This window comes from Coffea eugenioides, chromosome 7 (genome assembly GCF_003713205.1).
Source record: "Coffea eugenioides isolate CCC68of chromosome 7, Ceug_1.0, whole genome shotgun sequence".
NCBI classification, from domain to species: Eukaryota; Viridiplantae; Streptophyta; class Magnoliopsida; order Gentianales; family Rubiaceae; genus Coffea; species Coffea eugenioides.
Genome location: NC_040041.1, coordinates 14,396,885 through 14,423,691, shown reverse-complemented (window position 1 = coordinate 14,423,691; position 26,807 = coordinate 14,396,885). Strand labels below are relative to the sequence as shown.

The 26,807-nt window shown below is 35.0% G+C and overlaps 1 protein-coding gene across 1 annotated transcript; it reads left to right on the top strand.

The window, feature by feature from the left end:
* The first annotated feature begins 3,117 nt into the window (after nucleotides 1-3,117).
* On the top strand, nucleotides 3,118-21,219 carry LOC113777441 (DNA polymerase delta catalytic subunit). Its single transcript, XM_027322522.1, has 30 exons — nucleotides 3,118-3,409; nucleotides 3,574-3,684; nucleotides 4,555-4,661; nucleotides 4,924-5,083; nucleotides 5,535-5,730; nucleotides 5,869-6,004; nucleotides 6,091-6,228; nucleotides 6,831-6,908; nucleotides 7,007-7,098; nucleotides 9,456-9,522; nucleotides 9,663-9,734; nucleotides 11,588-11,674; nucleotides 12,389-12,508; nucleotides 12,632-12,730; nucleotides 13,599-13,706; nucleotides 13,829-13,924; nucleotides 14,003-14,068; nucleotides 14,462-14,518; nucleotides 14,645-14,732; nucleotides 14,888-14,967; nucleotides 15,490-15,603; nucleotides 16,842-16,956; nucleotides 17,060-17,232; nucleotides 17,383-17,454; nucleotides 18,367-18,441; nucleotides 18,520-18,609; nucleotides 18,683-18,843; nucleotides 20,135-20,208; nucleotides 20,336-20,423; nucleotides 20,565-21,219. The coding sequence occupies exons 1-30, from the start codon at nucleotides 3,166-3,168 to the stop codon at nucleotides 20,650-20,652; spliced, it is 3,252 nt and encodes a 1,083-aa protein (XP_027178323.1). The 5' UTR covers nucleotides 3,118-3,165; the 3' UTR covers nucleotides 20,653-21,219.
* The last annotated feature ends 5,588 nt before the right edge of the window (nucleotides 21,220-26,807 follow it).

The following is a 26,807-nucleotide window of genomic DNA, read 5'->3' as shown; positions in this document are numbered from 1 at the left end:
AAGTACTACACTAGAAGTTCATATATGGCCTCCTCCTTCGCATCTGTTTCTACTGGTAGAATCCCAGTTTCTTTTATTATTGTAAATTGCAAACCTTCTGCCGTGGACACCAAAATCGTGTAGGCTTGAATGCTCTGTAATTCGGGATAATTCCTAAGAACAGAATTGAAAACTAAGAGAGAAATATGAGAAAAGTTAAGAAGAAAGGATAAAGATTCAGACTCAGAATCAACCAAGGGAAATAGTACTGAAAGTATTGAAGAAAATTCAAGCCTTGAAGATTCTATTGAAGAATTTACTGGAGAAGAAAATTTTGATGAAATCTCAAAACCCCGAACTGAATATGGCAACAAAGTCAAAGTTGTTCATCCTGATGAAGAGGAAGAAATTGGTGAAACGTCCAGTAGTTAGAAGAAAACATCATCAAAAATGAAAGGAACTCAGATCTTTACAATTGATGATGTACCTTCATCAAAGTGGGAAGAAAAATTTCAGAATTTTCATGCTTAGATGATTATCCAAAATATTACTGAAGAATCTCATTTTGAAATTTTATCTGACTTCACTGCTCAATTTTCAGGAATCCTCAAAGACTGGTAGGCAAGTTTAGGAGAACAAGATAAAATGTTTTTCCTAACTAGACAAGAATTTTTTGAAAATATTAATATCTTGCTCTTCATGTTCATTGGAGATGTAAAAGAGAGTAAAGGAACAAAAAGAAAAGAATTTTTTCAAATGAATGTCTTTCTTATGATTGAAAAGATCTTAATAAATATTTCAAAAAAATGATTCAATTGTTTTTTACTCTAGGTGTTGATATTAACTTGAAACAAGCATTTATAAGTTCTCTACCTAAATCTCTTACTGATGGTGTTGAAATGTATATCTATAATAAATATGGTTCTATTTTAAATCTTTCTACAGGTCAGATCAAACAAGCAGTCTTTCTTTCCTTGAATAATTTGTGCAACAAACGAAAAATTATTCGAAAATATCTCAAGGGAGATGTCTGTTTAGACCAAGCCTGTAAAAAATCTGAGCTGATAACAAAAGGAAAATGCCAAGCTTGCAGTCCTTCAAGCTACAGAAGAAAGAAAAAGTTCAAAAGGTTCAAAGGTTTTAACAAAAGTTACCCAAGAAGATCTTTCAGGAAAAGGTGGAATACTTCTAAAGGAAAGAAAAAAAGTTTAGAGGCAAGAAAGGAAGCAAATGTTTCATTTGTGGAATATCAGGACATTTTGCAAAATATTGTCCTCAAAATCAAAAGGGAGTAAAATTAATTTCAGAAATTCAGAATGAATTTCAAATTCATTTTTCTAGTTTAGAATTTGAGTTTTCTGAACAAGAAGATGTTACTGATAGTACTCTTTTGGCATTGTAGGTACCAGAAGAAATTTTTTCCATCAAACCTCTAAAATCAACAGATACTTATCCCCAAACATTAGTTCATATTTTAATGGATAAGTACTCTAAACCTATTCCAGTCATTGCTTTCTTTGATTCAAGTGCTACCATATCCATTCTGAAAAAGGATATTTTACCTGATTCATATTGGATTAAATAAATCCATGATTTCAAAGTGGCTGATGGGGAAATTTTCCAAACAAGGTTTGGAACAAAAAACCCCATTATCATCAAAGTACTCCCATATTGTCAAATTCAAACTCGAATTTTGGGAGCAAATTTCACAGGGAAAGATATCATTCTTGGATTTGATATTTACAGACAAAATCATTATCTCCTAACCTCTTCGGAAATCAACTTCATTTTATTTTAATGCTGTTTCTCCTCCAAACTCTTTCAAGTGCAGTTATCTATAGGAATTTTTCCATACTATTTTAGACCTTGATGAAGAGCATGAAGAAGCCTAAAGGTACATATTCCAACAAAACCAATCCATTCCACAAGAAATTTGGACAGGACATTATGGTCCTTGGAATTATCGTACCATTCATCCCCATTGGAATACAATTGAAAAAGCCAAGAAAAATTATCTGAAAATGATAAATGATAGTGCTATGCAAGACTCACAAGATCCGTATGACCAAGGAGCAAGTTCTTCTGCACAATCGTCAAAATTCAAAGGAAGGACAACAAAGCAAAGATATCTCAACAAAAGACAGAATAAAAGAAGACACATGGATCACATTGAGATGTACAACATTACTGATCCTGATAGCACTCCATCAGACACACCAGATGAGGATATCTACTATCCTACTCATGTCTGAAAGAAGATTCAATGGATCCCATAGAAAAGTCGTTTGTATTTTAATATTCGGAAGAGTCATTTTACTGCTTAAAAAGTTATTTGGTTGTTTGAAAAGTCGTTTGTATTTTAATATTCAAAATAGTTGTTTTACTGTTTAAAGAGTCGCTTGGTTGTTTGAAAGCTCATTAATATTCCAAAGAGTCGTTCTACTATTAAAAAAGAGCTATCTTTCTGATGTATAAATCCTTGAATGAAATGAAAGAAAGGCAGAAAAGTTTGAATATCAGAATTTTACTAAGAAACCATGATAGGCTAAACTCATTCTTATTCTCTTTACACAGGCAATGATTCTTATGAAAGAGTAAACTCTCGATTGTTCCATAAAAGTCCCTTGAACTGTTAAAAGCCATGAGGGTTAAGTGTTGTTCAGGAATATCTTGGAAAATCTTGAGTTGCTCTGAAATTTTGGCGTCGCCTGAGAGAAATTGATTTGAAATTCTAATATTACTCAATAGCTTTCAACAATTTATAAGTATATATACATGTTTATCCTTGCTAACCAATTCAAACTCCACTAAACTATAATATTAACAACTAAAGATATGAATTATCCAATATATTTGGAATTATGACAATTGACCAAACTCGAGTCAAACTTTGATTGAATCGATTCGTATGCAGTCTGATTCGTTTACAACCGATGTTATACTTAACCAACCGTACCTAATTGAATATAAACCAACTGTATCTGCCTGGTCCTCCCGGTTGGACAACCGGTCCAGATCCGAATCCAATTTCAGGGATCCGTTCTGATTTGTTTTTACCGTCCAATAATCCCGTGAAATTAAACCCTTAAAAAACCCAACTACAACAATTTGGCGGGAACCCGACTTCCCACGCTCCACCAAAACCCTCTCTCTCCTCCCCCGTTGGCTTCTCCTAACTCCGGCGATATGAGCAACACCGGCAACAGCAGAAAACGGCCTCCGCCGCCGGCGCCTTCGCAACATCCGCAGCAGAAGCACCATGCTGCGATGGAAGACGACGAGGGAGACGAGGACAACTATTACCTCGACGAAACCCCACTTCCCCTGAACAAAGAAGACACCCAAGCCCTGCGTGAAGCCGAGGAGCGGCTGCAAAAATGGAAGCGGCCTCCGCTTTCTCAACTTTACACCTCACAGTCTCAGAGCATCGGTATGTTGTTTAATTACCATTTTGACTTAGTTATTACTGAAGTTGCCATTGCTGTATTTTAGCCTAATATGGATTATAATACTGAAGTTTAGGGTTTGTTAAAAATGTGAAATTTAATGGTTCTTTGAAACTTGTGGTTAATTTTGTTTTTTTTCTTTGAGTAGTATTTCAACAGCTGGAAATTGACTATGTGATTGGCGAGAGTCATAAAGAATTGCTGCCTAAGTCTTCTGGTGTTGCTCCTATTTTGAGAATCTTTGGTGTCACCAAAGAAGGTGCGTATGTATTCGAGTATTTCTACATTTATTTTGGACTAATATGGGGTCTGGTACTGACTATATGGAGCTGAATTTGTGGTCTATTGAAGTTCTTACAGAAAATATGAGTAATAGCATTGTAATTAAAATAGTTAATGTTTTTCTTTAACTGCTGAACTGGAGTAGTACCATTCTAGTATGTCTTTTTTTTGGGGGGGGGGGGGGTTGAGTTGATTGGTCTGTTGGGTTCTGTTTCAATTAGTTAAACGGGATTGAAATTGACCAACTGATTCTGCATAAGTTTTGTAGTTAGTTTTTGGTAAATTTCATGCTTGGTTGTGTCTTTGGAAAGTTTGACAGTTTCTCTCTCTCTCTCTTTCTATACACACATATGGCTTATTGTCCCAATAAGTAAGCTATTTCCACACATAAGGAAAAACTGATGATCTTTTCTCTTCACATCTGTGGCCACAAAAAGTGGTACTTCAAGACATCAATAAATTGTTCAGTGATATTTTTTGAACTAGAATTTGTGCAACTGAAAATCGAAATAGGGCTCCTTTATGGATTGGATAGGTTTGGAAGTTTAACTTTTGTTAATTCAGTCTTTCAAGTTTATGCTTCGTGTTAGATGTTGCTATGTTTTGATAAATATGAATATACTGGAATTAGGATGTTGCGCTTGTGAATTTAGTGTTTGATGGTAATGAAGAAAATGCAGATTATGCTTATTCATGTTCGCATAATTTTATAAAGGTTAAATAAATTGGTACATATAAAGTAGTTATAAGCAGTAGTCCTATTTATTTGTGTTTATTTATTTTCTTCATTTTTTGCATTGAAAGTTATCATACAAGTATTAAGCAAGCTGTCTCGGTTGTTGGCCAGGACATAGTGTTTGCTGTCACGTACATGGGTTTGAACCTTATTTCTACATCAGCTGCCCTCCAGGAATGGGTCCTGATGACATTTCGCGTTTTCATCAAATTCTCGAGGTAGGTACTCTTTCAATTCATTTTACATATGTCCACCCTGTATTTATCTTCATCAAATTCTTGAGGTGCCTCATTCCTTGCAGTCTACATATGTGCACGTTTGTGGCATCCTGTTTTCTTAGAACATAAAGTCACCCAAAATATTGAATCTCCTGTCCATCCATTTTATCCTAAAATTACTGTCCCATTTGGTCACGAAAATAATTTTCAACCCTCTCTCTCTCTCTCTCTCTCTCTTTTCATTCCTTGCTTATTGGTGCAGGGAAGGATGAGAGATGTGAACAGGAATAGCAATGTTCCTTATTTTGTGCGGCGGGTTGAATTGGTTCAGAGAAGAAGCATAATGTATTATCAACAGCAGAATTCTCAGCCTTTCCTCAAGATAGTAGTGGCATTGCCAACAATGGTTACCAGCTGTCGTGGTTAGAATTTGTTACACTGTTACCAGGCTTATCACTGCAATGAATTGTTCAATGTGAATTTCTGTACAAAGCATTCATGGTTTCTGGGCCATCAGATTGATGGTTTATCCTTTTGCTGAAGTGGAAAAATCTGCCGTGGCCTATTTTAGCTGTTATGTCTTTGTTATCAGAGATGACTTTTTACATGCTGCATTAATTGGTCCGTAAGTTTACAAATGTGCCTGGTAAAAAGACTCTTCAAGTGTAGATTAGCCACAAATGTATATGCTCTGCATCCACCTACCCTGGAAGATGAAGGAAATGAGGGTTACAGTGTAGACTGGACGTATAGCAGTGTAGACTGGACGTGTAGCAGTGTAGTAGTGTAATTAGATGATTTTTTTTTTTGGTCCTGATATATGATTTTACTGTTGTTTTGTTTGTTTCCATCTAACATGACAAAACTTATTAGGTATCCTGGACAGAGGCATACAAATTGATGGGCTTGGCTTGAAGAGCTTTATGACGTATGAGAGTAATATTCTGTTTGCTCTGCGGTTCATGATTGATTGCAATATTGTTGGTGGGAATTGGATTGAAGTGCCAGTAGGAAAATATATAAAGAAAGCGAAAAACCTGTCCTACTGCCAGTTGGAGTTTGACTGTCTGTATCCTGACTCTAAAATGCTATTAGAATACATGTAAAAGACAATCTTCTATGGTGTTGAAATCAGATCTCTTCTTGGCAGAATTATATTGAATTGTGCATTTTCTAGAACAAATATTTCCTTAACGATTGGTCTTAGTTACACAGACTTAGTTAGCCATGTTCCTGAAGGAGAATTCTCAAAGATGGCTCCCTTTCGCATTTTAAGTTTTGACATAGAGTGTGCAGGTCGTAAAGGTCTTTTCCCTGAGCCCATCCATGATCCTGTTATCCAGGTTAGATTGTTCTCATCCCCTGATGGGTAGAGAATACTTTATGCCTTAAAGCTTTTTCAGAATGACATTCTCTTCTTGCATTTCAGGTGGCCAATGTAGTTACATTGCAGGGACAGGATCAGCCATTTGTTCGTAATGTAATGACGCTTAAGTCGTGCTCACCTATTGCTGGCGTTGATGTTATGTCCTTTGACACCGAGAAAGAGGTCTTACTTGCTTGGCGGGTAATATGCTCAACATAGAAGCTTCATTGTTGATTTTGATTAGTCATAGTTAGCACCTTTCTTTCTTGGGTGGTATGGAATGGGTTGTTTGTGGCAATGTCATATATTGTTCTAAATGAATTGTATTTTCTAGTGAAAAGAAAGAAGTTAGAGTAAATCCAAAAGGTACTGGACCAATAAATCTTTACAAATAGCCACTTGATACACATATACCACTAATTTTTTTGTTAAAATGAGCTTCTGTCTGCAAATGCTTAGTAGTTTAAGAGACCTTTTATCTTCCTTGGTGAAATTTTTGTTGGTTGTGATGGTGCAGTGGTGGAAATGTTGCGTACTTATGAGTTCCAAAGATTTCACTTGGAAAGATGCATTTTTATTCTGCATTCACAGGAGAAATTATACAAATTTTGCATTTACAGGATACAATCTACAAATTTCTCTTATTACTAATAGCGGCTTATCAGAAGCATGCCAAGTCTTTGATAGGAAAAGGCAAAGTTCAGGATTGAAAAACTAATGGCAGCATTCTTTGGGCAATGTGATTTTTTTCTCTGCTTTGGTGCTTTTATTTCAGCTTTATCTTTTTCTTTTTAACATTTTAGGATTTTATCCGTGAAGTGGACCCTGACATTATAATTGGGTATAACATCTGCAAGTTCGATCTGCCCTATCTTATTGAGGTAGAGGAACCTTTTCATCATTCCTTTCATGATTAACCTTCCATGTGTTAATGCCTTTTCCAATCTCAAGTATTTGATGTGCATTTGATGTTGTCTAGAGGGCTAAAGTGCTAGGAATAACAGAGTTTCCTTTACTTGGACGGATCATAAACAGCAAAGTCCGTGTCAAAGATACTACATTTTCTTCAAGGTAATTATATTTTTGACCTTTCTTTTCTCTGCCTGGCAAGCTCTGATGAAGATCATCAAATCTCACCATCCTACTATATCAACAAAGCAATGCATTTGTTCTTTCTTTCTTTAGTCATTAATTTTTATTTTGCAACTAAACACCTGGTGAATCTAAGTGGCGTATTGAACTTGATGTGATACTGATACAGAGTGACACATGGATATTTATCTAGCTGCTGATTCTCATGTCTTTTTTTATTTTTATTTTTTATACAAGTCCTTTTGCTTTTGCAACACAAGATGTGCGTTTTCTGTTGGTCTTTATCACCACCTTGTTGAGTAATTACCTTATCTATCCTAATTGTCAAAGCTGATAGCTACCTGTTGAACACAAAACCCGCCTAGTTGTTTAGGTTATTTACGACTCTGCCCCTGTTGACTTTTCTGGACTTGGAAAATTATTTGAATTCCTTGCTTGTTGCCTTTGAAATGTTATAGTTTCTATAGATGAACAGATAGCCAAATAAATATGGAGAATTGAAAGATTTTGTGAGAGGAAGGAAGTTACGACGAAAAAGAACCATCTGAAAGAATGATAAAGGAAGCAACAGAAGGTAGAAGAAGCTCAATCACTTCCTAATACTGGATTTTTCAGTCATTCGGTGGTTTTTGGGATATACATTTAATATTCCTTGCAAGGCCTTTATTAGAGAACTGGACGAAGAAATTGCTAACTAAAACCAGAACTTAATGTTTAGGAGATGGGATTGATCGGGCCAATTTTTCAACAGCCCAGTCATCTGGAAATGGTAAATATCCATAACTCTTGTTATATGGTAACTAAGTAAAGCCCAAATCCGCAATTTGCCCTTAACAGAGATAATTGAGATGTTGCAGAAGACTGCAAATCCAGTTACCTATAGTAATCCATGCTGCTTGTTGCTTTGCTTCTCGTTCCGTAAGGTTTTGTAATGCAACCTCATTTTGGTCTGCTTCTTGCAAGCATATTTCATCCAGTTTATGTGCATTGCATCTCTAGTAGCTCTGCTGTCTGAGATAAAAGAGTCAGACAGATGGAAGACAGCATACATTGAGGAAGGGAACAAAATATTACTTCACTTAAAAAGACCCATTTAGATAGTTGGCGTCACCCTTTAACATTTATGTGTGAAGCACCACATTTATCTTTAATGTATGTTAATATGCAAAGTGAACATGCAACGGTCATGTGTTTTTGTCTTCTCTGTGTTTTATGTTACCTTTGAGTGCTGCCTTTGCTTTATCCTACTCTTGTTTAGTCCTTTTCTTTGAGATATAAGTCACCCTTGTTTCTTATCTATGCTCATTTAATATAGTTTTAGCTTTTTGTCTCTTTATTTCATCATACAGACCACTTCCATATAATTTCAGGCTATAAAACTTACATGAAAAATGTTGTTTATCCTCTTTCAAACTAGTGTCTAGTTAATTTGCATTGATTGAGTGGATGCCCGGTCTGTCACGTGTAAAAGGAATTCATGTTCTTGGATGTGCAAGTCAAATACAGGAAAAAGAAGATACCCAGAAGGGAAAAAAGAAAGAGAAAAAAAATCAGATTATGACACACTTATGAAAGAATTCTAGGAAACAGATGCTCCCTGGGAGAATATAACAGGTTTGAACTGGCACATTTTTCAACATACAAGGAAAATTCAGGACCAAAATCACTGAACTTTCAATTCAAAATCTGCCTGAAGATAAGGTTATTTTTCTTTGGTTCCTGCTATACTTTTCTATTTTCATAGCAGAATAGAAAAGTAACTCTTTAATGGATCTTGTAGGTATTGGCTCCATTCTTTGCTGTTGGAAGCGGTTAACTTTCTATCTCTGTACATATGCGACATCCAGTTTTTCTGGGCCTAAGTTTCTTGTTATCAGACAATCCAATGTTCACATTACTGGAGTAAGCCATTAAGTGAATGCACTTGAATGGACGTAGCTGATTCTCAATGAAGTCAAATTAATCATGAGTTAGCCATAATTGACAAATCACCATAGTTGCTTGCCTTGAAAGGCTTAATAAGACAGGACTGAAGCTGTTAAAATATACGCATTTGAGTTTTCATATGCTGGAATGAGTAGAGTAAGGAAAGTTCATTTTATTTGCAAAGCCTCCTATTAATCTGTGGAAAATGTTATCAGTATCATCTTGGAGTTGGAGAACCATATGAGATTTTATGTGGGAGTCCATAATAGGTTTTAAAGTTTAATGGATTTTGTCCCTTGAACTGTCTGATGTCTGGGTACTTATATATTATGTTACTGTTTTAAATTTTCCTGTTGTGTCAGGTAAGTAAGTGAACAACAATGATTGATTGTAATTTTTTGGTAATGCAGACAATACGGTACCAGGGAAAGTAAAGAAGTTACAATAGAAGGGAGAGTTCAATTTGACTTGCTTCAGGTTTTGCTTATGAGGCATTTACCCCTATGCTTTCTTGGGGATTTCTTTTTTTAAATGTCTTCTTTATTCAGTCATGGTGATAAGATATTTCACTCTGAGATTTCCTCAAGTCATTTTTTGTGCCATGTCTTTTGCTGCAGGTTATGCAGAGGGATTATAAGTTAAGTTCGTATTCATTGAACTCAGTCTCTGCACATTTCCTTAATGAGCAGGTAAGGATATTTTACATAGTTTAAGGGTACATAGCATTCTGTACTTCTAGTATTGGTTGGATATTTTTTGTGAAGGCACTTGCTAAATGGACATATTGTGTAGGGATCTTTGAAATTGGTCAAGTTGCTTTTCCTTTCATTTTACTCCCTATGATATCTTTTTTGCTAAATTTATTAAGTGTTTTTTTTAGAAGTATTTAGTATTTGAGTATTGAATTGCTCTTTTTGCATTCTGTCAATGGGAAGAAATGAATATGCATTGCAGAACAACTTGTTTGAAAGCATTTTCTTTGAAGGGGCTAAATTTTAAAATCAGTATAGAGAAGTCGTGGTATAAATCAATTGGACAGTGTTCCTTTCTTCTTTGGATGGGTAGACTTTAAGGACATAAATTGAGGAAATATGAAAGTAAGAGGAGGGAGTTGGTGCAATAGTAGAAATGGGAGCAAAATAGAAAATCTTCAAAAGAGTTCCTAAAATGATGGGGGCGCTAAGAAATTCCACTAATTAAGGTGCCCATTTGGGGGGGGGGGTGTTGGGGCGGTGACCTCCCTTCACCCCCTGGTTCCTCGGTCTTTGCTGTAAAGAAATCTTAATATGCAATTGTATTTCAGTTTGAAAAGCAAATCAGATTAGATCATAAAAAGAGTTGAAAGCTTGTATTTGAACACCAAAATGAAGCATAAGAGAAGACTAGGTTGTATGTTATAGACCAAGACTTATTTCTCCCTGTAAAGATGAATCGTGGACAAAACTCAGACCAAAAGTTTTTGGATTCATTTGTTGGTTTAGAAACTATATATATTCTGGCATGATCAGAGGTTACATTAATGTGCCTTAAAAGTCTTTTGTGTTTATTTCTTGTATGTATTCTCGTAGAAGATTATTTCTCCTTCTAGTATAAATAGAAGGCTGTCTGTTTGTGAATGCAAGCTGATTCAAAATTTTAAAAGCAGCTGATAGAACAAGATGGTTGTTTGTTTTGGGATGATTTATGAATCTGTAAGAATGGTTTTGTTTGCCTCCTTGACTTTCGAGTCCTGGTATTGCTTTCCACATCTATGACCATTTTATATTTGATCCTAAGACTTCCCAAAAAAAAAAAGAGAGAGAGAAGTCTTGGACTGAATTCTTAGCATGCATTAACAAAAAAAAACATATTTATATTAATATATTTTGGCTTAACTGGAGTTGTAGGCAAGCGTCTGGTAATCCTGGACTCATCTGCCAATCTGGGCTTTCATGGTCCCCATCATATTAATCAAGTCTGCACCTGGTCCTTTTTTGTCATACCTGATGGGTGAACAAAAGGTAGGATTTCAGGGAGAAGGTGACTTCTTTGACAAGGACCATATGACTAGATATGTGCTTTCCTTGGAGAACATTTTTCTTCTCCTTAAGGTCACATGGTTGGTAGTTGTCTGGGTGGGTAAGCAAGCCCAGGAAGGGAGATTAAGGGTACAGGCTTAAAAGCTGGTAACTATCCAGTCATAGTTACTTTTCCTTTCAGCCTTGTGCTGGTGAGAAATAACTGGTTCTGTTGCTTTGGTTTTTACACATAAATATACATTACAAAGATCTTTGCTGGCAAAAGCAGAACATTTATTTTTAGAGTAGCTGATGTTCATTCACTGGTTCTGCAGTTTGGGAATAAACCATTGTTCTTGTGCCTTCTAATGCATCTTGTTTCAGAAACTCTCTCTCTCTCTCTCTCTCGCGCGCGCGTATAGGATATGCTTATCTGTTTGGATTTTAAGACATTTGTTGAAATTTTAGTTATGTGCAGAAAGAGGTTGTTTATAGGATATATCTGTTTGACTATGATGCGCTCATTAAATATTTTATTTGTGCAGAAGGAGGATGTTCACCATTCAATCATATCTGACCTTCAGAATGGGAACTCAGACACAAGGATGCGTCTCGCTAAGTATTGTTTGAAGGTGTGTGCATTTGTCTTTCTATATGTTTTTCTTCTTTGTTGCTGTTGTTGTTTTTTAAATTTTATTGCTGTCTTTTATGGTTGCTACAATATGCTAGATATATTATTATGTTGTCTTGGGGAAATTTCAGGGAATCTACTGCAATAGTCTTTTTATATTGGAAATAAGGGTATTCTTGTTGAGACAGTGTTGTTCTCTTTTGACTTCTGAGGTCATGGGTCTTAGAGGAATCGACCTTATCCTTTCTGTGGGTAGAGTTTAGCACTGCAGGAGCCTCGTGGACCAGCTTTGCTGTATGGTGAAAAAGTGTTCTGTATAATTCATGCTCCTAACCTTTGACCATCTTTTTCATTTATAAGCTAGAAATCTTCCTTTTCCATTTCCTTTCAAATATCTTTGATTAACTCGTCTCTAAATCGTGAAAGAAGAAGCTGCACATTCGTCCACTCTTGGAGGAACATGAGGCACATACAGAGTTGTTTTTTTGAATGGACTGGGGATGTTAGGGTTCCAATTAGATGTCTGTTACTTTCGATTTCTTACTGGATATTCATAAAGGTCTATGTTTAGTAAATGTTAAGCTGCATGGAGTTTTTTTTTTACTCACAGGAAGTTGGTGGTCGGATCTTGAAATGTTTGTTGTACATCTGATGGTAATCAGTAAGTTCAGGGGCATTTTACGTTGAAAAACTTACTTTAGTAGATTTGCTGTAGGATGCTTATCTCCCACAACGGCTTTTGGACAAATTGATGTTCATTTACAACTATGTGGAGATGGCCCGAGTAACAGGTGTCCCTATCTCATTTCTTCTCTCAAGAGGGCAGAGCATTAAGGTTGGTTGTAAGCTTTGCTACCATTTTGTTCTTTTTCGTATAGAATATATTTTAATTTATTGGAGTCTCACTTATCTCCCTATATTTATAAGCGGATGTGAAACTTGTAACAACTGTCTTCAGGTGTTATCTCAACTTCTTAGGAAAGCAAAACAAAAGAATCTTGTTATTCCCAATGCGAAACAGGCCGGATCTGAACAAGGAACATTTGAGGGTGCAACTGTAAGCAATTGATCTCCTTTTCCTTTATGAGGTTTAAATTCATATAAGAAGTGTATGACATAGTTTTGTCATCAAGTCTTTGTCCTGTTATGATGTTTTTGCTACACAAGATTGAGCAACTATGTTGGTTGTATACTTCTGCTGAACTGTTTCATTTCTGATCTTGTTAGGAGGAGCGTTAAGGTGGTTCCTTCAAATCATTAGAATTTGTTTTGCCATGTTCTGAACTTGCTTGATAAGACATCAACTGCTATCTTTCATGTAGTGACCTGGACTAATTAGGAGAATATTATTTGATAAGCATATTATCTTCCTTTTACTGATGTTATATCAGAAGCAATTAGTAGCTCCAGCAATTAAGCTATCTGGGTGAAACTTTGATGAACTTGAATAGTGAAAGGGAAAACACATTTGTGCTTATAACGCTGCTGCTGTTGCTGCTTTTCTTCAATTTCTGCTAATTCCCTTCCAATGCATGCTAAAGTGGTAGATATTTGTTCCCCGAATAAGGAGAACATGATGTTCCTGATTTTCTTCTAAAATCCCGTATTTTCTTTAATTAGTTTGCAACTCAATTTTGTGATGTAATGCAATGAATATGGGCATGTTAGAAAGATACTTACAGGTCGTATTTTCATTACAGCATGGACAATTGTTTCACTGTCTTGAGATGCCCAAATATAGAAGGAAATTAATTGGGCTGCTTGTATTGAATCTGCAAATTTTTAGTGATGGTGTTTTGACTTCTTTGGGTGGATATAATTTTGGCATAGAGGTTTCAAAAGTATGCATTATGATAGCTTTCATATTCATCTGACTTGGAGCCTCTTATGGTGGTTTTATATATTTGACATCATTCCGTTGACAGGTTTTGGAAGCCAGTGCAGGATTTTTTGAGAAGCCTATTGCAACACTTGATTTTGCATCTCTGTATCCCTCAGTTATGATGGCTTATAATCTGTGTTACTGTACATTGGTAAGACATTATTGTTCCCATATTTCCCTGCTGAGAGGGGAGGATGGAACTGAAATGTGTTATTGATTGTTTTATGATTCGATCAAGATGGAGGTATGATTGATCTGGAATTTTATTTATAGGTAACTCCTGAAGACATGCGTAGACTTAACCTTCCTCCAGAATGGGTCACTAAAACTCCATCTGGTGACACATTTGTCAAAACAAATTTGCAGAAGGTTAATCTTTCTATTGATGCTTTAATGCATTTGTATACAGTGTGTGAGTTTTTAGTAATGTGTTAAATGTTGCTTCAGGGAATACTTCCAGAAATTCTTGAAGAACTGTTGGCTGCTCGTAAAAGGGCAAAAGCAGACTTGAAGGTGCTACTCACACACTGAATTTTGTTGCAGTTTCTATATCATAATATTGGTTAGTCTATTATATATATTTGTCTTGCAATGTTTAAAGGCCTTTGGCTTTGGGATTTGATGACAAAACTTTTCAAGACTAAACTATGTTTAGGTCTTGAAACTCCACAAGATAAGTTGATAAATGTCATTCACTCTGAGAGGTTGTTTTTTTTAACCACTTCAGGCTTTCTTGAATTGTTAGACCTTACAGATTTTCAAGAGCCAATGCAGTTGGTAATTTGACAAATATTAGCATTGGTCATTAGAGGGTTTTCTAAGTTACACTTCTCTTGAGAGGGTATCCCTTCATTACTATCCAGAAAAATCTTATGCATGCAGTATTAACTTTACAGTTTTTTTTAGGAAGCGAGGGATCCTCTGGTAAAAGCTGTTTTAGATGGTCGTCAACTGGCTCTGAAGGTAATGAGACCTTTGAAATTATCGGCGATTTGTAGACTTGTAATTATGCCCTTGACAAGTCATTTTGCTCTTATCACAATGTTTCTGAAGCAATCTAAGTTGTTCAATGTCTTCTGAACTTTACAGATAAGTGCAAATTCTGTATATGGGTTTACGGGAGCTACAGTGGGTCAACTACCTTGTCTAGAAATATCTTCGAGTGTCACAAGTTATGGTAATATGTCCTGATGACCTCTTTTTTTCTATTTCCATTTTTCAATTTGTTTTTGGGGGATTGGGATTCTAATATCATCTCCCTTCTTGAAACGGTATTACCACGGATTTTGTTTCACAATTACCTGATCCATTTGACCGGCCATAATGTTGAAGGTCGACAGATGATTGAACACACCAAGAAACTGGTGGAAGATAAATTCACAGTGCTTGGGGGCTATGAACATAATGCTGAGGTAAACAGTTTATGTTTCTTATTGAATCCTTTTCAGCCTTGGCCTTTTGATAACATCATATGATGTGGAGAATGGCTTGTAAAGGTATCATAGGATTATGAGAACTAACAAAAGCCTGTTAGTTTGTAATGCTGGAAAGTGGAATAGTAGTTTCTGGTTTCTCTATCGGTTCAGAAGATAACTTGGGATGGATATATTATTTAATTGTCAAAACTATAGATCTATGCCTGCTCTTATGATGTGTAATCTTCATTGACAAGAAAAAAAAAGTGGAATTGTAGTTACTGATTTCTGTATTAATTCAGAAGGTAACGTGCGATGGATATTTTATTTAATTATCTAAATTGTAGAACTATGCCTGGTCTTATGATGTGCCATCTTCATTGACAAGAAAATGAAAAGATTAGGTGTTAGTTCACAATTTCAGGGCTGCACGAGCTAATTGTGAGACAATGTGGTAGGTACATTCCTTGGTGTACCAGATCAGTAGTAGTTTGTACTTGAACATCACTTTGTTATCAGGTAATATATGGAGATACAGATTCTGTGATGGTGCAATTTGGCGTCCCTACAGTTGAAGAAGCTATGAACCTAGGTAGAGAAGCTGCTGACTACATTAGCGGAACTTTCACGAAAGTAAGTAATGAAACTCTTCTTTTCTCAATCGCTAGTAGCTATCCTTGGTTCTTTTAATACCACGTTCAAGTTTCTAAGAATTATAAGAACCTAAATAGGTTCTTGACTATTTTCTAAGAAATTCTGTTTGATCATTATTTAACTTGGTTCTTATGTATAATATGGTTTTCTGTTGTCAAGTGACTATTTTTTTTAAAATTTATGTAATGTCTGCAATGTTCTTGTTGTTTTATATGTTAATATAAACTTGTTTTCTTTCCTTTCTGTTTACTTGAATGATCTCAATCTGGGTCTTAATTTAACCATGGCTTTTTGCCTGAGTGGTTAATCAGTGCATTTATTTTCTCTAAAGACACCTTATATGGAAGTTTGCTAACATGTACTTCATAAACAAATTGGCTATGGACCTGCAACCTTTCATGGACCTTTTATGTCTTAGGACAGTAATTGAAGTTTTCCCTAGGCATTAAGTTACAGCACTTTGCAGAGACAATGGCAAGGCAACCAGACCAGAATTCTGAAAGTTGATGTCGAGTGTGATACTGTTCAAATGCATCAAGAAGCAGATTCATTTTATGCTCCTGACAGCATATTTCATCATCTACCTATTCATATGCTGAGGAAACTTTCAGATCAATTCTGATTAGGAATTTCTGATCTTATTAGCTTGGTAGAAAAATAGCAATGAGGAATATGTTACATGTGCATCTTAAACAAACTCGGTAACCCTTATTCATTTGATGTTGGGTGTGCCTCTGGTGTTGAAGAAGAGGTCGTCAATTCCATATGAGGGACCTTTCTTAAGAATGAGCCAGTGCTCTAGCAACCCATCTGGAGCTCTTCAAGTACCATTCTTATACCTTTAGAGATGTATCTGGCTGCTACTTGTGGGATTCAGAAACTAATTTTTTTTTGCGCAAAGTCAATGTTCTTGATAATCAAACCTCTAGGTAAGACTTGAGTGAAAATCACACACGTCATCAAAATCAAAATTTGTAGTTTTTTGTTTTTAGTCATGAATTTAGCGTGAAATACATACTTTCGAGATTCTTAAATTCCATAACATTCAAATATCCTAGTCCTTTTCTTTTGCCATTTTATATATCTTTTTTCTCAAACCTTGGTAGATTTTAGTAGCAAAACTAATAGACAGTTTTCCATCTTCTATGGACTCTCCTTTGTCCTCTCGTTTTCCTTTTTCTTATTTATTTTCTCCTGTGTCTGTGTTTATTTTATAGCCAATAAAGTTGGAGTTTGAGAAGGTATATTATCCATATCTATTAATTAGCAAGAAGAGATACGCTGGCCTTCTTTGGACAAATCCCAATAAGTTTGACAAAATGGATGCTAAAGGTGACCAAGTTTTCTTTTCCTGTTTTTAGTCTCAGAATAATTTTCTTATTGAAAATTATCACAGTCGACATAGCTGATAAAATATTTCAATTTTCTCTTTCAGGGATTGAAACAGTTCGAAGAGATAACTGTTTATTGGTCAAAAACCTTGTAACTGAATGTCTTCACAAAATACTAATAGACAGGGATGTTCCTGGTGCCGTGCAATATGTCAAGAATACCATTGCAGATCTTCTTATGAATCGTGTGGATTTGTCTCTTTTGGTGATTACTAAGGTAAGAAAACAGCTTTTATTTGGAATTGATTACATAATCTTAGTAGTTCTTTTACTTACTAAATGTGAAGCTGTCTGTTATCTTGACCAATTAGGAAATTTAATGAACTTTTGGTTTTCATCTCTGGATCACCTCCTCTCAATTTAATAGGGTCTCACAAAAACTGGAGATGATTATGAAGTCAAGGCAGCACATGTTGAACTTGCAGAGCGGATGCGGAAGGTAAGTATTTTTCAATTGGCCCATTTTCACTCAGCATGTACTTGTTAGAGGGTCCTTGGACCATACTTCAGATTTAAATTGAAGAACACAAGTTAATCTTTACTTTCTTGCAACTTTAAACTTGAAGAGTTGGTCCTTTGTTTTTAAATCCTCCTGCCTGGCATGTTTCATTCAGTCATCCATAAATGTTTAATGCGCAATTTTGCAGAACATTACTTTGCCTTCAACTTTAAATTCTCAACTACTTGATATGTATGCCATTCTTCAGTAAGCCTTAGATGTATAGTTCTATTTAGACAACTGGCTTCTAGTTGTTGGAGGATAATGCATAATTGTTAACCTGATGTTTTTTAGTTCCTGCAGAGGAGCTGTTTTTCGTCTCAGTTTTTCCCCAGTTTGGTTTCTCTTCCCCGGCCCCCCCCACCACAAACAAAAAAAAAAAAAATCTTGAAAGATGTTTCCACTGTGGAAGACTGGTATATACGGCCTTAAAGTTTTAAACTCAATAAGATTCCATAACATGTTGGTTAGAGGGATTTATAATTCAGGAAGGCTTCCAGATCTTTGAAGATGAAAGAAGTTCACATGTAAGTGCAACCTTGTCTTGCACATGCATTTTCAAATTTGTCAAGCTAAGACAAAGAAGCAGATTGTCATTTGAATAGAATAATATTATCAAAACCATGTGATATGCTTTTCCCAATTGACGTGGTTATATGTTTATTTATTAAGCAGATGGAAAGTCTAATTATTTACATAAAACCTAGTCGGCTTTGATGCGTGCGCGCTTCTTTTGGTTATCAGTTTATGTATTTCTTTGCTATTGTCAATGGCCTCTAAAGGATATAACTTATCCCAATTAAAAAAAAAGTTTGTGAAGGATATAAATAGTGGTTGTTGAATCGCTGACAGCGTGATGCTGCTACTGCACCAAATGTTGGGGATCGAGTTCCTTATGTGATTATTAAAGCTGCAAAAGGTGCCAAGGTAATGTATTGGTTTATCTTGTTGTTCACCAAATTTGTTGCATTTGTATTGCTCAGCTTTTGATGAGTTAATAAACAGGCTTACGAAAGGTCTGAAGATCCTGTCTATGTATTAGACAATAACATACCTATTGATCCCCACTACTACCTTGAAAACCAAATCAGCAAGGTTAGTTTTGAATATGACATTTTTGTGTATTACTATTTTTCCCACTTTACTCCTACTAACATTGCATCTACAGCCACTACTTAGAATATTTGAACCCATTCTGAAGAACGCTAGTAAGGAGCTTCTTCAAGGGAGTCATACAAGATCCATTTCCATCTCTACTCCTTCCACTGGTGGCATAATGAAATTTGCTAAGAAGCAACTCACCTGCATTGGTTGCAAAGCTTTAATCAGGTAAATTGTCAATTGTTCCTTGCTTTTTCCACATCTGACCAGTGCCTACCTGTATCCTTAATTCTATTGTTCATTTTTTGGCTAAAGCTTTGATGAAAATGTTGATGAGGGAAAGGGCTTCTCTGTGTAAGGAATAGCCTTGCCACTTTCCAACTGGAAGGAAGTGTCCACAATTTCGTGCAGCTAAAGAAGTGCAAGCTGCTAATGCTTAAAACATCCAATTTCTTATAAGTACCATATCTGACTCAGGTTTACAATCTTTTCATGGAAGGGATACAACTGTTAACATCCTGATCAAAGGGTTGATCCCAGGCATCAATTATTCATCCTACTGTTACTGTTGCATTTAGGGTTGAGGTCATGCATTTTAGCTACTTTAAGAGTGTAATATGGCTTCTTTGTTTCCATTCTGCTCGTACCCTTTCTTTTTCTTTGCTTGACTGATTGGATTGAATGTAATATCATTCCCCTAATTGGTAGAAGGCAAGACAGTCGAAAGCATACTATGAGAATTGTTCTAGTTCCATCTGTGCTTACTTGACTCTAGAAAACACTACTTCCTTCTTCTACGTTCCCCGAGGGGGAAGAGTGAAGAAGTAGCCTTTCGCCTTACTCCAATAGGGCTTTCTCTAAAACTGACACGTAGGCTTGGTTCAGGTCAACTATGATGTTGGATACAGGTACATGTACAAATAGGTAGAAAGAATAGTTGCATGGGGCTCAATCTAGCTTGGAGTTTTGTGAGCAAATTTTTACAGCACGTACTTGTAATTTCTCAACTTAGCTTTTTTCAACAGTACATGCCATATGAAACTTTTCCTTGTCTTGTGCCAGTTATCGAAATGGGAGAAGGTTGCCTACTGATGTCTTGGATTGGTTTATATAAAACATTTCCCTCCCAAAACTAGATTACATTATTAACCTTCCTTGCATTTTGTGAATGTCCTCATGCCACTCGATACTAAATTAATATCTTGTAAATAAACTGAACTCTTAATCTTTGTATCCTAATAAGGACCAGAATTGCAACTTGCAAGAGTATCTTGATTAGATGTTGAGCTCATATTACCTGAAAGTGTTGGTGATCCACATTGTCAACTACTTGATTAATAAGTTTTTACCTTTTAAATCTGTTGTTTAAATCTCAAAAGTTTTGCAAAGATTAATGATTATTTTATTTTTTATAAGGAATATTTGAATGAGAACTATGGTATTACATTTTATGTCGGAGAAATGGAAAAAGCACAACTACGTTGATCCATGGTTTAATCATCCTTCTTTACTGTGCCAGTAATACAGATCACACACTTTGCTCGAACTGCAAGGGAAGAGAAGCTGAATTGTATTGCAAATCAGTTGCTAATGGTAGGCAGAATTTTTCCCTGTGCTTTTGTAATTGAATTCAGTTGCCTCTTTTGGTTTGGCATATGCCTACTGAATTCGATTTAGGAACTTATCGTTGAAGAAGTAATTAACTTGGATGTGATAGCAGTGTCCGAGTTGGAGAAGCTTTTTGGAAGGCTATGGACCCAGTGCCAAGAGTGCCAAGGCTCTCTTCACCAGGATGTGCTTTGCACAAGGTTTGATATCATTTGAACTCATAATTTATTTAATGCTTGTTTATTGGAATTATTTCTCAATTTATCAGCTTCTTTTCCCATGTCTCTTAATCTCTTTTAGATGGTTAAGTATTTTTGTGAATGTTACTTTGTCATCCGTAGTCGGGATTGCCCCATATTTTACCGGAGGAAGAAGGCACAGAAGGACATGGCTGAAGCAAAGCTTCAGCTAGACCGGTGGAATTTCTAATGATCAAGACTGGCTGTCTCAAGTTCCAGAAACCCATCCTCCTCACCTCTGCCTCTTCTTTTTCTGCTATGAGCCTAAACAAGTCCAAAAAAGCATGAAGCAGCCATCTAAATTCTAAGGTGTCTCAAATTCAGGAGGAAATTGTGACTAAGAAGAGAAGACACATCAAGCTAGCAATATTGAAGCAGATGTTTTGGTGGCTTGACTATCTGTACAGGTTTCGACTGATTTTTAGAGCTTAAAAAGAAAAAAGAAAAAGTTACTTTGAAGGTCTTTGAATGCAAAGTATCCGCCACTTAAGTATTGATCTGCAGCTGATTAATGCTTGGTGAAGGCCCACGTTTTGGTGAATTAATTGGACTCAATCCGCTAATTGATAGGATTAATGTATTTGCTAAAGTTTAAACCAGATTATGCACCTAGGTTGATTTGTATTAGCTCTATCATTTGGGGCGTGAGCTGTTTTGAGTGCCATGAATGCTAACAGATGCGTATGCTAAATGTTTCCTTTCTTTTCCTCCTTAGTTTGCTTTACGTGATTGTAAAGATTGGGTCCATTACAGTAAACTTGGAATTCTTATCTAGTCAAATTGCTTTACCGATTAGCAAAAGCTGGACGTGAACTTGTTTTGAAAAATTAGACCATGAAGAGGCAATATATCTGAAACATCTCATTCTTAGTGCTTTGTTTTGGCTGCTAGAAGATGTTTGTCAAACGTCAATAGAGGCCAAGAAAAGGTCCTGTAAAATAGTAAATGAGTGGAAGATCAAACTGATGAAGAAGTTGCTAATTATATTTGGGAATTTTGGAATGTTTCATGGATTTCACTCTATTGAGGATCAAGGCTTTGAATGGTGTGAGCATTTTTGTGGTTTAAGCACGAAATGGCATTTTTACCCGCATGGGGTTAAAACAATACCCTGCAGACTTGATATCATATATAAACCCAAAAAAAAAAAAAATGCATAAATTCTTGAGTAAGTATTGCTAATTTGCTTTTTACATTATTAGAGGGATAAACTATCCACGGATTCCTTGAATAATTAATCCTTCAACAATTAATAATGTCAAATTTTGATCCTTTAGTCCATTTTCACTGTCAAATTTTGAATCTACAGAACTAAAAACCACGTAACTAACTTGAAATTTTGACTAAAATCATCCTAGTTTAATCACAATTCCAAGCTACCAATGCTTTTAAAGTTAATGCCGGAAATAGGGAATTCTTGAATAATGGTCTAAGCAAGCACTCAGTGAGGACCTAACCCAAAGGTGTTCTTGAACCTAATGCTCTCGCAGTCTATGAACTTAGGTTTATTTTCTTTTTTTCTTTTAATTTTCAGTTTAGTTTCTTTTTTCTACTGACAACTGGAAGTGAGATTTTCAATCTTGACTATGCTTATACTAGAGATGAGACAATCAACCTTGACTCTTGTTCAATCCAAGTCAATGAGTGTTTTTGGATAGAAGATTCAATCTTGAGCTCTTGCCAATTCAATTGAGAGGTGTGAAAAATGGATTTGTTTTGGAAAATTATCCTCCCCAACTTCTAAAGGATAGACTACACTACTGAATTTATTTCCGCCTCGTGGCCTATATGTTTGATTAATCCTAGAACAATAACAAACCAGAGTGGGTTCATTTGGTTCCAATCTCTTTGGTGCCCTTCTTTAAATTCCAAACTTTTATAGGCTGAAAGAATATTTTTAACTTTGGAGGCTAGAAGTTTATTTGAATTTGTATGCCGACACTCTTAGATTCTTTTAATTGGTGCTTTGAAGATTACATCTTATCTTCTTTTGAAACTGGCCGACGACACCTTTTATTTAGACCTCATTTGGGTCTTGTGCGCATGGCCCACCAAATGGATCAAAAGTGGAATTCGACAAGGAACTGCTGACTCATCTGTCTTCTTTTGTTGATTTTGTAGATAACTCATATATTCTTATAATATTTTGCAATCAATTGAAATTTACCCTATTCCAGATAAAGAAAAATCTGAGATAATTAGCCATTCCAAGTGTATAATCAAAAAGGTCTATTTACTTAGTGAATGGACTTCTCTATATCAAATACAAGAATATATTAAAGAAATTCAGAGAAAAGAAATACAGAGGTAAAGTTTGAAATAGTTACTTGAAAGTAGAAGCTTTAAAATTTTGGCTAGAGTTTTAAAGATTGATAGCGTAATAAATATTGAACACAAACTTCAGAACTTTTATTAAGAATAAAAATACAAGAGAACGGCGTAATGAAGGATAAGCACTTAGAACATTTGCTTTTACAACACTCGATGCCCTTTCCTTCTCATCTTGAAGGTTATTTTATAGATATCAGAATATTACATATGAATTTCATTTGTAAACCTACACTTGCATTTGAAGTTCATTTGAATTTGTAGGCCGACACTCTTATCTTCTTTTGATTGGTGTTTTGGAGATTGCATCTTATCTTCTTTTGAAACTGGCTGACACCTTTTATTTAGATGTGATTGGTGCTTGGAGTGATCCATTTATTTGCTGCTTAGAGTGATCCATTTGGTGGGCCATGTGCACAAGACCCAAATGACATCTAAATAAAAGGAGTCGACCAGTTTCAAAAGAAGATAAGATGCAATTTCCAAAGTACCAATCAAAAGAAGATAAGAGTGTCGACATACAAATTCAATTGAACTTCAAACGCATGTGTAGGTTTACAAATGAAATTCAAATGTAATATTCTGCTAGCTATAAATAACCTTCAAGATGAGAAGGAAAGGGCATCGAGTGTTGTAAAAGCAAATATTCCAAGTGTTTATCCTTCATTACGCCTTTCTTTTTTTTTTTATTCTTAATAAAAGTTCTAAAGTTTGCATTCAATATTTATTACGCTGTCAATCTTTAAAGCTCCAGCCAAAATTTTAAAGCTTCTACTTTCAAATAAGTGTTTCAAACTTTACCTCTATATTTCTTTAATATATTCCTGGGTTTGGTTCTAGTATCAAAGCCATACCTATAGTTTGTTTTGATTTAGTCCCTACATTTAATATCCAAATCATGCATTCATCTTATTATTTACAAGACATCGTAAATAATTACCTGTTCTAATGCTGGTAAAATATTGAAACTTATAAGACGGTTGGTAAGCCCATTTGAGTAATAGGGTGTTCGACACTTAGATTCGATTGTTCCCGTTAGAATAGAACAATTATATATGATTCTTAGATAATAAAAAGATGGCTGCATTCTTTAGACATTTAATGGTAGGATCTATCTCAAAGCATTCAAATATAGTACAAAGTAACGAATATCATCTACCTTTTTTTTTTTTTTTTTTTTTTTTTTTTTTTAGGTGTGTCCCGCAAGGAGTGGACCCCGCAGACTATTCACCACCCTCAGCAACTTGCTGGCAGCAAGGTTCGAACCAGGGACCTGAGGCTCCATCTTCAGCAACCTCAACCACCAGACTAAGCCCCTGAGAATATCATCTAACTATGACAATTCTAGACGAAAAAATAGAACACATATATAGGATAGGAGCTCTAGATTTCAAAACAGTTTTATCAGTCAAAATTCATGAAGAAACCATATCAATCCGTGAAGAATTTCAAACAATTCCCTTTTGAATCATTCAACAATTCACAAATATCTTAGTAAAGGATATAGATATCTTCATTTTGGACTAATACAAGTAGCAATAAAACCTTTACTTCATTAAGGAGTAGATGCTCCAATTTACTTAACATTAAGAGATAAAAGACTCAAAAGATACAAGACTTCTTTATCAGCCATGATTCAAACAAATGTATGTAATGAACCAATATATTTTAATTGTGCCCCTGAATTTTCTATAGATATGATTGACCACATGTTTTAAACTCTATGGTATTAGACACTCATTTACAATGAGATGAATTTGAAAAACATAGTAAAAATTTTGCAATAATGTATAGAATGTACTGTAGACCTTTATCATCACAATTAAATCCAAAATTTATAATGACTCCAACCCTAAAGAATGAAACTGTAATACTTCAAGTAGAAGCAGATAGGCCAACAGTATATATACCTAAAGACTAAAATGGAATAAAATCACAGTGCCCACTGAATTTCAAATACAAAATCCTCAAGTTCCAAGAAATTAGAAAGAACAGAAGCAGAACAAATAATAGAGAAACATGATGGAAAAGTATTCATAAAATTTCCTTCGTACAGAGAAAGACCATCAACTTCTTCAAATTTTTCATGGATGCCAGCTAAACAATCCTGTTCTGATTCTATTGAATTTGTATCCCCTATTGAAAGTAATTCAACATTCAAATTTAAAACACTGGTACCTGAAATAATAAATCAAAATTAGTCTGATTACTCATCGACACATTCACAAATGAAAGGAGAAATAAATGTTATAAATAAAGCTAATTTTAAAATTAATTATAAATATTTACAAGAAGATTTTAATAATGAAGAAAATGCAAATAAAAGAATTTGGTTTGCCCAATTATCACCTGTGTGTAGAAAAAAATTGAAAAAAGAATGGAAAAATGACTTAAAACAAAGAAAGTTTAATTTTCCTTTATTCACATGGTTGTCATTTTATACCTCAAAAATGTGACTATATGATATACATGAAAAACCTCAAATAAATGTGCAAACTAATTTATATAAAAAATAAAATTTGAAGGATAATCAAGTAGTTACATCAATTCATCCCCCACTACAAGAAATTAGAATAAACACTATTGAAGGTGATATAATTGCATCACCATTTAAAAAGAGGAGAGAAGCAGAATCAAGTACAAACAATAATGTAAATTTAGAAGATATCAAAAAACTGTATTAGCAAAATAATTATACTAACTAGATTCCAAGAGGTACTATTGTATAGCTCACTCACAAATCTCACTCAGATTATTTCCCTCAAAATGTTTTTGGCAACCAAATAATCCAGTAAAAAATTTAGACTATTATGAGTTAATCCTCATGGACAATCAGTCGAAATTTATCCCATTCTAGATAAAGAAAAATTTGAGATAATTAGTCATTCCAAGTGTATAATCAAAAAGGTCTGTTTACCTAGTGAATGGACTTCTCTATATTCAAAAAGTCAATCTCAGTTCGATTTATTCCAGATGGATTTACATACCAGGTTTATAAGATGGCCTGGTACCATGCCTTTTTATTTAGGCCATTCAATCATTCTTGATTTTTTACTTTCAAAGAAAGTTGTAGCAGGGAATTTTCAATCTGGTTTCATCATTGGTTGAATTGGTTTGGACCCCGGAAAGAAATTGTACCTCCAAAAACATTAATAGGATTTCAAACATATTTCAAAAAAGTCACGGGAGAAGAATATACAAAGTGAATTCTGTTTCATATTCAATTTAAAGTTCCATGAATTTTCTGCTGGAGCTTTAAAATTCATCAAGAGATGGAAACACCACTCCCAATGTCCTTAGTTCGAGAATTCAAAATCAAATGGTGGGCAGGACTCAATTTGGATTTATGTGATTAAGAAAATGTTATCAAATTTTTAGAAATAGGAGAAAAGCTCAAATGGTTAGTTCATCAGATTTCAAAAGGAAGCACTCTAAGCACACCTCAAAAGAAAGAACGAGCATCATCATCAGATTTGACATCAAATGAATTCTTACTCAAAAAGATGATGCAGAATCCCGAGATGTTACAAGAATATATGAGTTATCTACAAAATCAACAAAACAAAATAGATGAGTTAGCAGGTTTCTCATCGAATTCCATTTTTGATCCGTTTGGTGGGCCATGCACATAAGACCCAAATGACGTCTAAATAAAAAGTATCGACCAGTTTCAAAAGAAGATAAAATGCAATTTCCAAAGTACCAATCAAAAGAAGATAAGAGTATTGACATACAAATTCAAATGAACTTCAAATGCAAGTGCAGGTTTACAAATAAAATTCAAGTGTAATATTCTGATAGCTATACATAACCTTCAAGATGAGAAGGAAAGGGCATCGAGTGTTTGTAAAAGCAAATGTTTTAAGTGTTTATCTTTCATTATGCCATTCTCTTGTATTTTTATGCTTAATAAAAGTTCTGAAATTTGCATTCAATATTTATTATGCTATCAATCTTTAAAACTCCAATCAAAATAAACTCATAATAGTCTAAATTTTTTGCTGGATCATCTGGTTA